The following is a 16,541-nucleotide window of genomic DNA, read 5'->3' on the forward strand; positions in this document are numbered from 1 at the left end:
GGTTCATGAAATAAAAATTGATTAAACATGTATTACGTGGTAGAAACTCAAGGAGACTTTTAAAATTGGTCTTTGGTTTAACCTAACAGTGTGTTAATACACTTTACAGTATTTTTGGAAAGTATTAATAATGATAAACTGTTAAATTATTTCTCCCTTGAAATACTTGTATTTATTTCAATTCAAAGAATTCTGAATATTTTCATTGTATTGATTCCATTGTACTGTTTTCAGAATGATATTGATCTTACTTCCTTAGAGAACAAAGAAATAATTGTAATCTATGAATTCCTACATGTTGAGCAGGTACAGTGGACTGTCAGTAAAAATATGGCTTGCTCTAGGTTTAAAATTTAATTCCGTGGTTATATTTAACATTTCGAAAGCTACTGAAGCCCATGAATTAAGAAGTTTTTTAAATTTGTATTTTGAAATTAACTTTATATGCCACTAAGTTCTTTTTTTAGATGCTATTGACTCTTAGAATAGGGATAAAAAGAGAGTATAGAAATAGAGAGGTTTAGAACGATTTTGGGTATTTTTTAGAAATTGGAATTACCTTCAAATCATGATAAAAATTCTGTTTCTAAATATTGAAAGCCATTTAACTTTAGGACATTTTTCTGAATAAAGATGAAGAGAATTTAAGTATCTGCATATGTTTTTGGTCCTTAAGTAATAATTGGAATAGTATTATCCTGGAAAAACAGTTTGTGATTTATTCACTTTTAAAATTCCAGTTTTAGATGTTGCATATTCTGCAATTTTAATTTCTCATGCATGAATGGATTTTCTTACATGAGTTTGCTATATGAATAACATTGAAGTTCTTACACTAGTGTAGTCCCTCATGATTCAGTTAATATTTTGTAGAGATTCCTTAAATAGAGACTATTTAAATTTTATTTCATACCAGTAATAAAGCTTTCTCCCTTTAATCATACACTGTTACACTGTCAACTTTTGTTTTAGATGATATGATTAAGGGTATGGATTAATACTGAAATCCTGCAACATCCTGCTTAGTATTGATTAATACCATCAAATTAAACATACTAGTTAGTACCATACTAGACAGAAATCCCAGAGTGTAATTGTGCTCTACAGGGAAAGAGGATTGGTTGGCACAATTTCCTAAATAATGAATCCACCAATAACAAGAATGTGATGACAGATAGATAAAGAATAAAAATATGCCATATATTTAATAACTAGTGTAGCATATATAGTATATACATTCATGATATATATGATATATAGCATTTAAATATACTATGTAGTTATGTACTAAAATATGCTATTTCCTATTTATTTCTATATATATTTAAAAATTGCATTTCAGTAATTATGACCTAGTAGATAGTTAGGCAGACATATAGGCAGATAGGTTCTAAAAATAAGGGACTAAAATTGAGATTGAGAAGTAAGAATTGTATTTCTTTATGGATATTAATTATAAGTATCTTTCATTCGTAAAGGGCATGAATTGTTGTCCGAATTACAGCAGCGTCGATTTAATGGCTCAGATGGAGGGGTCTCATGGTCTCCTATGGATGATGAACTACTGGCCCAGCCACAGGTCATGAAATTATTAGATTCACTGCGAGAACAGTATACTCGCTACCAGGAAGTTTGTAGGCAACGTAGTAAGCGTACACAGTTAGAGGAGATTCAGCAGAAGGTGATGCAGGTAGGTGTCTGATTTGACTGTATTTAACTTTTAAAAATCCTAAATGTTAGGGTTTTTAAAAAATAATTTCTACTGTATGACTGATTTTATACTAAGCCTTGTTATACTGTATAGAGAACCTGAGTCCTATCAAAACAGACTAAAACTATTTTATGTACATTTTTACAAATAGTATTTTCATTAAAACTAGATTATTTCTACAGTGATGACATTGAGCATTCATCTCACTCTATCATTATGAACTTTAAAAGTAACTAGTTGGAAAATGTCATCTGTGGTCTCTGTATTCTTGCAATAAAATTTCATTATTGATAACTGATTTATTCTTAATTTCTAATAACTTGTTAGGTTTTTTTTTAATTTAGGCATTATGAAGAGTTTTTCTTCCCTAGCAAAATGATGACATATAATATAAGGAATTTTAATATTAAATTTCATTATTTTTTGATGCTGATAGAAACCTTTAATGTATTTAATACTTAGGAAGTTTCAGTTCCTTTGAGAGTTGATTTTTATAAAAAGAGTAGGCTAAAAATACTAAAGCTCAATACTAGGACATTTCTGTTACTTAGACCACATTCTGATTTTCCTCTGTTGCATTAAGAAATAAATATTAAATATTTTACTTAAATCCAGCAGTGAAATGTAGAAGACATTGTCCTAGGTTTTCTATAGAATATAAAGGTAGATTTGGTTTTTGCTATCATTAAGCTAAGGGGATAAAGTTCTAAGTGTTAAAGGGGATGACAGAAGTGTTGTGGGCATCTATAGGAGGGATTATTCCCCCGGCTGCAGGTAATCTAGGAAGATTTAGCAGAGGAGGTAGTAGTTGAACTTTTTCTCCAAGAATGTGTAAAGATTTCAACAGGCACCTCTTTTTAAGTTTTAAAGAAGAATTGGCATTTTATGCAGAAGAAAGAACAGCATAAATAAACACTAGCAGCATGAAATCCTAAGCTCTTTAAGGCACCATGGGAAGTTTTTGGTTTGAATTATAAAGTATGGTCAGCAAGTATGATCTAAATCCCAGTTCCTCCACTTACTGTGATCGTGGTCACTTTATTCGCCCATCTGCGCCTCAGTGGACTTCTTTTTTAACATCTCTCTCTTTCCCTTCCTCCCTTCTTTCATTAATCGAAACAAGGGTAACAAGACCTCTTTTGAAAGGTTTGTTGAAAGAATCCAGTGCTTGATTAATGGTATCTATTTATTTTCTTTGTACTAGGCTCTAGTCAATCAGTCTGGTCCTGTTGTTGGCTAGCTTTTCCTATAAAATAGGGCCAAATAGTAAATGTTTAGGCTTTGTGGACTGTACAGTTCTTACAGCTATGGCTGTTAAGCTCTGGTGTTGTAGTGTGTAGACATCATATAAACAAATGTGTGTGGCTGTGCTAAAATAAAATTTTATTTGCAAAAATAATGGGTAGTCAGAATTGGCCTACAGGCAGTAGTTTGCTGACCCCTGACTAGAACATCAGGGTGTTAGAGTGGAAGAGGCTTCAAAGGAAGGAAGAAGTTGGATCATGGAAGATCTTGAATTCCAGGCAAAAAGATTTAGTCTTTTCATGATAGCCACATATACACTAAAGATTTCTAAGCATACATTAATTGTAGATAACTTTTTCTTTGTAATATATTTATAAGTTATAGATGGTATTAAACCCAGGTAAACTTCAGCCAAGTAGCTTGAGAGTTTCTTTGAAAACCATAAATATAGAATAGCATAGTGATATACAAGTCATTTACATGATCTGGGTCCACCTTTTTCTACTATTTCCAAGTTGTTTACTTTCTCAGGAAGGAAATGTAACTTCTCAGTGCCCTAGCTTCCTCCTCAGTAAACTGAGGATGACAACAACAACAATAATAATAATACCTACTTAATAGGGCTGCTACAAAGATTAAAGAAAATAATGTTTATAAAATATTTAGTGCTTAGCATAATAATTAGCATAAATAATGTCTGTTATTTGCTCACTCATTCAAAAAATGAATGTCTACAATGTGACTTTGGGCTAGGTAGAATATAATGGTAAGAATAATCTACGTTCCCACTTTTATGGTGCATGATTACATAATTACACAAATAGTTGTAAAATTGCAGTGGTGCCAAATCCCAAGAAGAAAAGTGGTGGAGTAAGGGTAAGAAGAAAATATCAGAGGGGAGCCTGGTGGTTCAGTCGTTAAGCTCCTGCCTTCGGCTCAGGTCATGGTCCCAGGGTCCTGGGATCGAGCCCCACATCGGGCTCCCTGCTCCCTCTCCCACTCCCCGTGCTTGTGTTTCCTCTCTCACTGTCTCTCTCTCAAATAAATAAATAAAAGCTTTAAAAAAATAAAAAAGAAAATATCAGAGATGAATCATTTTTCTGACTTGCAAGACTTGATGGGTGGTCTTCTTGGTCAGTTAGGAAACACTGGACAGGATTTGGGTTTAGGTGTGGGTGGAAAAGGGTATGGAGAATCATGAGTTTGGTTTTAGACATGTTGAATTTTTTTTAATTTAAATTTTAGGTAATGAAGATACAGTGCAGTTTTGGTTTATGGAGTACAATTCAGTGATTCATCTCTTATATACAACACCCAGTGCTCATCACAACAAGGTCCCTCCTTAATACCCATCCCCCATCTAGCCCATCCCCCACCCACTTCCTCCATCAACCTTTAGTTTGTTCTTTATTGTTAAGAGTCTCTTATGGTTGTTTCCCTTTCTCCTCCCCCAATTCCCATATGTTCATCTCTTTTGTTTCTTTTTTTTCCATTAAATTTTTTTATTGTTATGTCAATCACAATACATTACATCATTAGTTTGTGATGTAGTGTTCCATGATTCATTGTTTGTGCATAACACCCAGTGCTCCACACAGAACGTGCCCTCTTTAATACCCATCACCAGGCTAACGCATCCCCCCACCCCCCTCCCCTCTGGAACCCTCAGTTTGTTTTTCAGAGTCCATCCTCTCTCATGGTTCGTCTCCCCTTCCGATTTCCCCTCCTTCATTCTTCCCCTCCTGCTAACTACTTCTTTTTTTTTTCTTAACATATGTTGCATTATTTGTTTCAGAGGTACAGATCTATGATTCAACAGTTTTGCACAATTCACAGTGCTCACCATAGCACATACCCTCCCCAATGTCTATCACCCAGCCACCCCATCCCTCCCACCCCACCCCCACTCCAGCAACCCTCAGTTTGTTTCGTGAGATTAAGAATTCCTCATATCAGTGAGGTCATATGATACATGTCTTTCTCTGATTGACTTTTCACTCAGCATAACACCCTCCAGTTCCATCCATGTTGTTGAGAATGCCAAGATCTCATTCCTTTTGATGGCTGCATAATATTCCATTATATATATATATATATATATATATATATATATATATACCACATCTTTATCCACTCATCTGTCGATGGACATCTTGGCTCTTTCCACAGGTTGGCTATTGTGGACATTGCTGCTATAAACATCGGGGTGCACATACCCCTTCGGATCCCTATGTTTGTATCTTTGGGGTAAATACCCAGTAGTGCAATTGCTGGACCGTATGGTAGCTCTATTTTCAACTTTTTGAGGAACCTCCATACTGTTTTCCAGAGTGGCTGCACCAGCTTGCATTCCCACCAACAGTGTAGGAGGGTTCCCCTTTCTCCGCATCCTCACCAACATCTGTCGTTTCCTGACTTGTTAATTTTAGCCATTCTAACGGGTGTGAGGTGGTATCTCATTGAGGTTTTGATTTGGATTTCCCTGATGCCGAGCGATGTTGAGCACTTTTTCATGTATCTGTTGGCCATTTGGATGTCTTCTTTGGAAAAATGTCTGTTCATGTCTTCTGCCCATTTCTTGATTGGATTATTTGTTCTTTGGGTGTTGAGTTTGAGAAGTTCTTTATAGATTTTGGATACTAGCCCTTTATCTGATATGTCATTTGCATATATCTTCTCCCATTCTGTCGGTTGTCTTTTGGTTTTGTTGACTGTTTCTTTTGCTGTGCAAAAGCTTTTTATCTTGATGAAATCCCAATAGTTATTTTTGCCCTTGCTTCCCTTGCCTTTGGCGATGTTTCTAGGAAGAAGTTGCTGTGGCTGAGGTCGAAGAGGTTGCTGCCTGTGTTCTCCTTTAGGATTTTGATGGACTCCTGTCTCACATTGAGGTCTTTCATCCGTTTGGAGTCTATTTTTGTGTGTGGTGTAAGGAAATGGTCCAGTTTCATTCTTCTACATGTGGCTGTCCAATTTTTCCAACACCATTTGTTGAAGAGACTGTCTTTTTTCCATTGGACATTCTTACCTGCTTTGTCAAAAATTAGTTGACCATAGAGTTGAGAGTCCATTTCTGGCCTCTCGATTCTGTTCCATTGATCCATGTGTCTGTTTTTGTGCCAGTACCATACTATCTTGATGATGACAGCTTTGTAACAGAGCTGGAAGTCCAGAATTGTGATGCTGCCAGCTTTGCTTTTCTTTTTCAACATTCCTCTGGCTATTCAGGGTCTTTTCTGGTTCCATACAAATTTAAGGATTATTTGTCCCATTTCTTTGAAAAGAGTGGATGGTATTTTTTTATTTTTTTAAGAATTTTATTTATTTGACAGAGAGAGACACAGCGAGAGAGGGAACACAAGCAGGGGGAGTGGGAGAGGGAGAAGCAGGCTTCCCGCGGAGCAGGGAGCCCGACACAGGGCTCGATCACAGGACCCTGGGATCATGACTTGAGCCGAAGGCAGACGCTTAACGACTGAGCCACCCAGTCGCCCCAAGTAGATGGTATTTTGATGGGGATTGCATTGAATGTGTAGATTGCTTTAGGTAGCATTGACATCTTCACAGTATTTGTTCTTCCGATCCATGAGCATGGAACGTTTTTCCATTTCTTTGTGTCTTCCTCAATTTCTTTCATGAGTATTTTATAGTTTTCTGAGTACAGATCCTTTGCCTCTTTGGTTAGATTTATTCCTAGGTATCTTATGATTTTGGGTGCAATTGTAAATGGGATCGACTCCTTAATTTCTCTCTCTTCTGTCTTGTTGTTGGTGTATAGGAATGCCACTGATTTCTGTGCATTGATTTTATATCCTGCCACTTTACTGAATTCCTGTATGAGTTCTAGCAGTTTTGAGGTGGAGTCTTTTGGGTTTTCCACATACAGTATCATATCATCTGCAAACAGTGAGAGTTTGACTTCTTCCTTGCTGATTTCGATGCCTTTGATTTCTTTTTGTTGTCTGATTGCTGTGGCTAGGACTTCTAATACTATGTTGAATAGCAGTGGTGATAGTGGACATCCCTGCCACGTTCCTGACCTTAGAGGGGAAAGCTCTCAGTTTTTCCCCATTGAGAATGATATTCACTGTAGGTTTTTCATAGCTGGCTTTTATGATATTGAGGTAGGTACCCTCTATCCCTATACTCTGAAGAGTTTTGATCAAGAAAGGATGCTGTACTTTGTCAAATGCTTTTTCTGCATCTATTGAGAGGATCATATGATTCTTGTTCTTTCTTTTTTTAATGTATTGTATCACGTTGATTGATTTACGGATGTTGAACCAACCTTGCAGCCCAGGGATAAATCCCACTTGGTCGTGGTGAATAATCCCTTTAATGTACTGTTGGATCCTATTGGCTAGTATTTTGGTGAGAATTTTTGCATCCATGTTCATCAAGGATATTGGTCTGTAATTCTCCTTTTTGATGGGGGTCTTTGTCTGGTTTGGGGATCAAGGTAATTATGGCCTCATAAAATGAGTTTGGAAGTTTTCCCTCTATTTCTATTTTTTGGAACAGTTTCAGAAGAATAGGTATTAATTCTTCTTTAAATGTTTGGTAGAATTCCCCTGGGAAGCCATCTGGCCTTGGGCTTTGTTTGTTGGGAGATTTTTGATGACTGCTTCAATTTCCTTAGTGGTTATCGGTCTGTTCAGGTTTTCTATTTCTTCCTGGTTCAGTTTTGGTAGTTGATACATCTCTAGGCATGCATCCATTTCTTCCAGGTTATCTACTTTGCTGCCATATAGTTGATCATAATATGTTCTTATAATTGTTTGTATTTCTTTGGTGTTGGATTTCTCCTCTTTCATTCATGATATTCTTGATTTGGGTCATTTCTCTTTTCCTTTTGATAAGTCTGGCAAGGGGTTTATCAGTCTTGTTAATTCTTTCAAAGAACCAGCTCCTTGTTTCGTTGATCTGTTCTACTGTTCTTTTGGTTTCTATTTCATTGATTTCTGCTCTGATCTTTATTATTTCTCTTTTGCTGCGTTTAGGCTTTATTTGCTTTTTTTTCTCTAGCTCCTTTAGATGTAAGGTTAGGTTGTGTATTTGAAACCTTTCTTGTTTCTTGAGAAAGGGTTGTATTGCTATATACTTTCCTCTCAGGACTGCCTTTGCTGTATCCCAAAGATTTTGAACAGTTGTGTTTTCATTTTCATTGGTTTCCAGGAATTTTTTTAATTCTTCTTTAATTTCCTGGTTGACCCATTCATTCTTTAGTAGGATGCTCTTTAGCCTCCATGTATTTGAGTTCTTTCCGACTTTCCTCTTGTGATTGAGTTCTAGTTTCAAAGCACTGTGGTCTGAAAATATGCAGGGAATAATCCCAATCTTTTGGTACCGGTTGAGACCTGATTTGTGACCTAGGATGTGATCTATTCTGTTGAATGTTCCATGGGCACTAGAGAAGAATGTGTATTCTGTTGCTTTGGGATGGACTCTTCTGAATATGTGAAGTCCATTTAGTCCAGTGTGTCATTTAAAGTCTTTATTTCCTTGTTGATCCTTTGCTTAGATGATCTGTCCATTTCAGTCAGGGGGTGTTAAAGCCCCCCACTCTTATTGTATTTTTGTCAGTGTGTTTCTTTGCTTTTGTTATTAATTGGCTTATATAATTGGCTGCTCCCGTGTTAGGGGCATAGATATTTAAAATTGATAGATCTTCTTGTTGGATAGACCCTTTAAGTAGGATATAGTGTCCTTCCTCATCTCTTATTACAGTCTTTGGTTTAAAATCTAATTTGTATGATATAAGGATTGCCACCCCAGCTTCCTTTTGGTGTCCACTAGCATGGTAAATGGTTTTCCACCCCCTCACTTTCAATCTGGGGATGTCTTTGGGTCTAAAATGGGTCTCTTGCAGACAGGATATCGATGGGTCTTGTTTTTAAATCCATTCTGATAGCCTGTGTCTTTTGATTGGGACATTTATCCCATTTACACTCAGGGTAAATATTGAAAGATATGAATTTAGTGCCATTGTATTGCCTCTAAGGTGACCGTTATTGTATACTGTCTGTGTTCCTTTCTGGTTTATGCTGCTTTTAGGCTCTCTTTTTGCTTAGAGGACCCCTTTCAATATTTCTTGTAGGGCTGGTTTCATGTTTGCAAATTCCTTTAGTTTTTGTTTGTCCTGGAAGCTTTTTATCTCTCCTTCAATTTTCAATGACAGCCTAGCTGGATATAGTATTCTTGGCTGCATATTTTTCTCATTTAGTGCTCTGAATATATCATGTCAGTCCTTTCTGGCCTGCCAGGTCTCTGTGGATAGGTCTGTTGCCACTCTAATGTTTCTACCATTATAGGTTACATATCTCTTCTCCCGAGCTGCTTTCAGGATTTTCTCTTTGTCTCTGGGACTCGTAAGTTTTACTTTTAGATGTTGGGGTGTTGACCTATTTTTATTGATTTTGAGAGGGGTTCTCTGTGCCTCCTGGATTTTGATGCCTGTTTCCTTCCCCACATGAGGGAAGTTCTCTGTTATAATTTGCTCCAATATACCTTCTGCCCCTCTCTCTCCTTCTTCTGGGATCCCAATTATTCTAATGTTTCGTCTTATCATATTGCTTATCTCTTGAAATTTGCCCTCGTGATCCAGTATTTGTTTATCTCTCTTTTTCTCAGCTTCTTTATTTTCCATCATTTGGTCTTCTGTATCGCTAATTCTCTCTTCTGCCTCATTTATCCTAGCAGTTAGTGCCCCCATTTTTTATTGCACCTCATTAATAGCCTTTTTGATTTCTACTTGGTTAGATTTTAGTTCTTTTATTTCTCCAGGAATGGTTTCTCTAATAACTTCCATGCTTTTTTCAAGCCCAGCTAGTATCTTTAAAATCATGATTCTGAACTCTAGGTCCGACATTTTACTAATGTCCATATTGAGTAGGTCCCTGGCAGTCGGTACTACCTCTTGTTCTTTTTGTTGAGGTGATTTTTTCCGTCTTGTCATTTTGTCTAAAGGAGAATAGATGAATGAGAGAACAAACTGCTAACAGGGTAAGAACGTCCCCAGAAAACGTACTGTAAACAAATCAGAAAAGACCTGAAACCAGGGGAAAAGAAAGGGGAAGAAAGAAAAAAGAAAGAGAAAAAAGAAAAAGATAAAAAACAAAACCAGAACAAAACAAAAAAAACAGAATATGATCAAATATGATCAGGCTGCTGCATAGATCAGTGCCACACACTAGATTTTGGGTGTATTTTGGTCTGTTAGAAAAAAGTGCCTCCCAAAATTTTAAAGAAAGAAAAACTTATATATGTACCAAAATAAGAGTTAATACGATGAAGGGATGGAATGTGACTGTAAAGATGAAAACTATAAAAAATTTTATAAAAGGAATTGATAAGAAGTTGTTTGAAAAAAGAAAGAAGAGGATTTAAGAAAAAAAAGAAGAGAATGTGATCAGGCAGGAGACTAGAACAAAGCCATACACTAGAGATTTAGGGTATATTTTGATCTGTTAGAAGAAATTGTATCTCAAAATTTTAAAGAGAGAACAACTTATATATATGTATATGCCAAAAATAAGGGTAACTACTATGAAGGGATAGAATATGACTCTAAAAATGAAAAATAAAACTTTTTTAATAAAGGAATTGATAAGATGTTTGAAAAAGGGAAAAGAAAAATAAAAAAAATTAAAAAAATTAACTTTGAAAGACTAAAGAATCATGGTAAAAAAGCCGTGAATTCTATGTGCAGTATTCCCGTATCCCTGGAGTTCTGCCCTTTTCATTGATTGGTAAACTTGGTCTTGGCTGGCTATTCTTGCTGACCTTCTGGAGAAGGGGCCTGTTGTCGTGGTTTCCAAATACCTTTGCCGGAGGCAGAATTGCCCCACCCTTGCTGGTCCGGGCTAAGTAATTTGCTCGGGTTTGCTCTGGGGAGCTTTTGTTTCCTGCAAGCTTTCGGTACAGCTTTGGAGGACGAGAGTGGAAATGGCGGCCTCCCAATCTCCACCCTGGAGGAGCCAAGAACTCGGGGCCCCCTTCCTCAGTGAGCCCCCAGAGAAAATCAGTTGGTCATTCCCATCTGCCCGGTCTCCGGCCGCACTCCGTGCTCACCCGGCCGGTGACCCAGTGTTTCTATCTCAGGCACCCGACTGGTGTGGAGTCTTCAAACCCAGCAGATCCCTGCGGTGCGCTCCCGCGCCGCTCCTCCGGGGGAGGAAAGGGAGTCTCCTCAGATCTGCTGCTTGTTGGGTCCCTGCTAGAGGAGCAGTGGCCAGAGTGTGCCATGGATCATGGTTTATGGCAACCCGGAGCTGAGAGCCCGTGCCTTGGCTCCGTCTCTGCAGCCGGCTTCCCCGCTCCGATACCCAGGAGCTCTGCCGCACTCAGGTACCCCCGGTCTTTTTGTGACTCCATGGGTCCTGAGACCACCCTGTCCCGTGAGGTTTCCACCCCCCCCCCCCACTTAGTCACTGGAGCGATGTCCCTCAGCGGAGCAGACTTCTAAAAGTTCCAATTTTGTGCTCCGTGGCTCTATCACTTGACAGAAGCGGCCGAGGGAGACCCCCTCCCTCACCGTCTATCCTCCTGAATATTGCCTCAGATTCACTTCTCCGCACGTCCTACCTTCCAGAAAGTGGTCGCTTTTCTGTTCAGAGAGTTGTTGCTATTCTTTTCTTCGATCTCCTTTTGAGTTCGTAGGTGTTCAGAATGGTTTGATCCCTATCCAGCTGAATTCCTGGGAGCAGACGAAATCCAGGTCTCCTACTCCTTCACCATCTTGCTCTCTGATCACCCATCTGTTTTGTTTCTTAAATTCCACATATGAGTGAGATCATATGGTACTTTTCTCTGACTGACTTCTTTCACTTAACGTAATACACTCTAGTTCCATCCATGTCATTGCAAAGGAGAAGATTTCATTCTTTTTGATGACTGAGTAATATTCCAGTGTGTGTCTGTATACACATACCACATCTTTTTTTTAAGATTTTATTTCAGAGAGCAGAGAGAGAGAGAGAGAGTGCACACAAGCGGCGGTGGGGTAGGAGCAGGGAGGGGTGGAGGGAGAGGAAGAAACAGACTCCCTGCTGAGAGCCCTGGGATCATGGTCTAAGCCAAAGGCAGACACTTAACCGAACTTAGCCACCCAGGCACCCCTATACTACATCGTCTTTATCCATTCATCTGTCGATGGACATTTGGGCTCTCTTCATAGTTTGGCTATTGTTGATAGTGCTGCTATAAACATTGGGGTGCATGTACCCCTTCAGATTACTATGTTTGTATCCTTTGGGTAAATACCTAGTAGGGCAGTTGCTGGGTCATAAGGTTGTTCTATTTTTAACTTTTTGAGGAACCTCCATACTGTACTCCAGAGTGGCTACACCAGTTTGCATTCCCACCAACAGTGCAAGAGGGTTCCCCTTTCTCTGCATTCTTGCCAACACGTGTTGTTTCTTGTGTTGTTAATTTTAGCCATCCTGACAGGTGTGAGATGGTATCTCATCATGGTTTTGATTTGTATTTCCCTGATGATCAGTGATGTTGAGCGTCTTTTCATGTGTCTGTTAGCCATCTAAATGTCTTTTTTGGAGAAGTGCCTATTCATGTCTTCTGCCCATTTCTTGATAGGATTATTTGTTCTTTGGGTATTGAGTTTGATAAGTTCTTTGTAGATTTTGGGAACTAACCCTTTATCAGATATGTTATTTGCAAATATCTTCTCCCATTCTGTAGACCACCTTTTAGTTTTGTTGTTTCCTTTGCCACGTAGAAGCCTTTTATCTTGATGAAGTCCCAATAGTTCTTTTTTGCTTTTGTTTCCTTGCCTGTGGTGATGTATCTAGTAAGAAGTTTCTACGTCTGAGGTTAAAGAAGTTTCTGCCTGTGTTCTCCTCTAGGATTTTGATGGTTTCCTGTGTCACATTAAGGTTTTTCATCCATTTTGACTATATTTTTGTGTTTGCTGTAAGAAAATGGTCCAGTTTCATTCTTCTGCATGTTGTTTAGACATGTTGAATTTGAGGTGACTTTGAGACACTAAGAGAAAATATGGAAGGGTAGTCCCAAACAGGTCCAGAAATCGGAGAAGTCTGGGCTGGTGACATACTTGTGTGTCATCATATATGAATGGCAATTAAAAGCATTGATGTGGGTGAGAATTGACCAAGGAAAGTCCTGAGAGTAGGTGAAAAGAGGGCTTTTTAACTGAACTTTGAGAAATTCTAGCATTTAATGACAAGATAGAGGAGGATACTCGTGGAAAGAAGACAGTGAAGGATTGGCCAGAGATTGAGGAGAAAAGTGTGAAGAGTTCTTTGTCATGGAAGCCAGGCGAAGCATTTCAGGATGGAGTTGGGAACCCTGTAGAATGCTGCTGAAAGATCAAATAAGAGAATAACTTAACATGTCCATTAGAATGTACAAGATCGAGGTCACTGAGCATAGAGTGGCAGGGCTGGAATTATATTGGAGTGAATTTGGAATGACATTGAAGTGTGGTGAAGGAGACACCGAGTATAGACAGCTCGTTGAGAATTTGTCTCTGAAGGAAAGATGAGAAATAGTGATGCCTAGAAGTGGCAGAAAAGGGTGGTATTAGTTTGCTAAGGCTGCTGTAATCAAGTACCATAGCCTGGGTGGCTTAAACAACAGAAACTTATTTTTCCATGGTTTTGAAGGCCAGAAGTCTAAGATTATGGTGTTAGCAAGGTTGATTCCTTCTGAAGGCATTGAGGAAAGAATCTGTCCCAGATTCTTGGCTTGTTGATGCTCCATCTTATTTCTGTATCTTTACAGTATCTTTCCTCTGTACCTTTCTGTGTCCACATTTCCTCTCCTTTTAAGGACACCAGTCATATTATGGTCCACTCTAACAACCTCATTTTTAAAATTAATTAATTTATTTATTATTTTCAACCTCAATCTAATTGCCTCTTAAAAGAAAGACCCTATCTTCAGATAAATAGGACTACATTCTGAAGTACTGAGGCTTAGCACTTCAACCTACGGATTTGGGGGAGGACAACACAGCAGCCCACAACAGGGGTCAGATATAATTTTGTTCTCTTTTTCTTTTTAAAGTAATATTGAAAACTCTCAGAGGTTTAAAGACCAGTGGGAAGTATCTATTTGGAAGGAGGGGTTGAATATACAGGAGAGAAAGGAAATTTAGTACTATCAAGTTCCTCACAAGGTGGAAGTGAATCAATTCCAAAGGACAGTGTTGAAGGGATTAGTGTTAGCATGGAACAGGGAGAACTCCATCGTAACAGGAGGAATGATGGGTAGGGTGTGTCCAGAGGTGTCTCCATGTGTAAGTCAGACGTGAAGATGAAGGGGTTCCTATGTGGTGTGTTCTTTTTTTCTATAAAGTAAGAGAAAAGGTCATCTTCTTAGTGGTACAGGTTTGAAGGTGAGGTGGGTGGTGGTGGTTGAGGAAGATGAGGTTAAAGTTAGAGAGGATTCAGTGTTTTCTTTGTGGGGATCGGACGTGTAAAATACCACAGAAATGTAGTTGTATTTTTAGGTAGTGTTGATCTTGGATTTATGGTGGAAACTTTCTGGCATGTGTGACCTTATCAATTCATGGCTGGATGTTGAAGTGCAGGCATGGAGAATGTGGGTGATGGGATTCATCCAGCATTTGTGCCTTGCAACATGGGATCAGTGAGTATGGTTAAAAAAAAAAGTGGCAAAGGAGTTAATGGCAAATGCATTTTTGAAATGATGGACCAGCTCAGTTGGATAAAGAAACTAGAGAAAGGAGAAAGGAGATGATAATGATGATATTTATGATGTTGATGATGGTAACAAGATTATTGTTAAAAACAAATAACCTTTATTGAAATTCATTGTCTTTGAGTGTTACACGTTAGTTGGTTAGAACATTAATCTTCATCATATAATAATGGTTCCTGCCCTTTCTTTTTCACAGGTCACATTTTAGGCAAAGATCTATTTTCCCTTGCCAGAATGATTACTTAAATTTAGCTATATACTAAATGTGTATTGATCATGTCAGCATCCACAGAGCATAAACTGCACTGTCTTTAATCTTGCAAATTTGGGGAAAATGAAAAAAATTTGTTTATATAAAGATAATCATAAAGTTGACTATCAGGACTTACGTTAAATTAGTGAAAACTGAATTTTTCCAAATTTCTTCTTTACTGTCTTATCACTGAAAGCATAATGAAAGAGAAATCAGGGGCATCTGGGTGGCTCAGTCAGTTAGGCATCTGACGCTTGATTTTGGCTCAGGTCATGATCCCAGGATCCTGGGATAGAGCCCCGAGTTGGGCTCTCTGCTCAGTGGGGAGTCTTCTTGAGGATTCTCTCTCCTTCTCCATCTGCTCCTGCTCTCTGCTCGCATTTTCTCTCTCTTTCTCTCAAAGAAATAAATCTTTAAAAAAGAAAAGAAATCAATAGCTCTAATAGATAAGCTATATGATAAGTAATAACCATTAAAATTATCATTTATTCCCCATTTATTCCCAGTTTAAATCAGTGGCATTAGAGTTCATGTGGTATGCAGAGGTTCTCCATGCTGCTGCTGTTACATTTAAAAATTAGATTTTCATGGACTTCTAGGTGGGAGACAATGCTACTTCTTTGAAATATGCTGTCATTATTTTCATTATTTACTGTGGCAGTAATTACAGCCAGCATTACAGATGTTATTTCTAGAATCATCCATGTGCTTTTCTTCCTTTGTACAAAGGAATCATAGATGCAAAATAGGATACACTCTGAGTTGAGTAAGGATACAGCTGGAGGCTGTGCTTCCAGTTGCCCCAATTCTTTCTTCAGGTCAGATGGTTGACATTTGCTTAACATGCCCTTTTGCCTAGTTTGACCCCACATTCTTCCAGGTATTCTCTCATGAAGTCTTTAGGAATCAGCCTGGCTAGGTATGTTGTATAGTCACATGCATTTTTGGCCTCTATAGATATTTGTCATGGTAGATTTTAAGAGCACATCTCCAAGGTTATACTTTTTGCATATAAATGTAGCCATTTGAGGGGTCACATTGATATGGATTGGGCACGAAACTGCTTTTGCAGTAAGTTAATATTCACATTGACTGAGCAAGATGTCCTGATTAAAATTAAGTTTTATAACCTAGTTTGGCAAACTATCATCATTAATGCATTTAAATAGACTTGTTTACTCGGGCGTCAGCTTCAATTTGCATCATTTTTATTAGAAATAGTCATACATTTACTGTGTCTACATTACTGATGTTGCACACTAAGAAAAATTACTTTCAGCATACATTAAAACTGTATGTGTACTTGACTATGAAACTGGTTTTTTGCACCAAGAGTATGTCTTTGCTTTATTGAAAATTTATTTTTTAAATTTATGGCTCATTGAAAGTTCCATGCTAATGAGTTTTTTTTCCCCAGGTATCATGATTTATATTAACCTGCTTCTTTTGTTTGTAGAATATTCTGAAGTCAAAGCTTAAATGTTTAAATAATATTTTAGGTTTTAAAAAATAAAATATAACATAATATGATATTAATTAGTTAAAAACTTTTGAGATGCTTTTATTCCATCCTTAGTTTTAGAATTTAGATATTTCTAGTGAAATTTATATTATTTAAAATACTTAAAAGCTGGT

General features: G+C 37.8%; 1 protein-coding gene across 2 annotated transcripts in view; it reads left to right on the forward strand.

Annotated features, from left to right (window-relative positions):
• SESTD1 (SEC14 and spectrin domain containing 1) overlaps positions 1-16,541 on the forward strand; it is a 135,184-nt gene that overhangs the window by 88,536 nt on the left and 30,107 nt on the right. For both annotated transcript variants that reach the window (XM_028121210.2, XM_028121188.1), the window contains one exon: positions 1,479-1,690. In XM_028121210.2, the coding sequence (XP_027977011.1) occupies positions 1,479-1,690 (212 nt within the window). The remainder of the gene's footprint in view (positions 1-1,478; positions 1,691-16,541) is intronic.

This window comes from Eumetopias jubatus, unplaced genomic scaffold, assembly GCF_037043125.1.
Source record: "Eumetopias jubatus isolate StellerSeaLion01/CBP00866 unplaced genomic scaffold, mEumJub1_p1.0 scaffold_3, whole genome shotgun sequence".
In the NCBI taxonomy this organism is placed as follows: domain Eukaryota; kingdom Metazoa; phylum Chordata; class Mammalia; order Carnivora; family Otariidae; genus Eumetopias; species Eumetopias jubatus.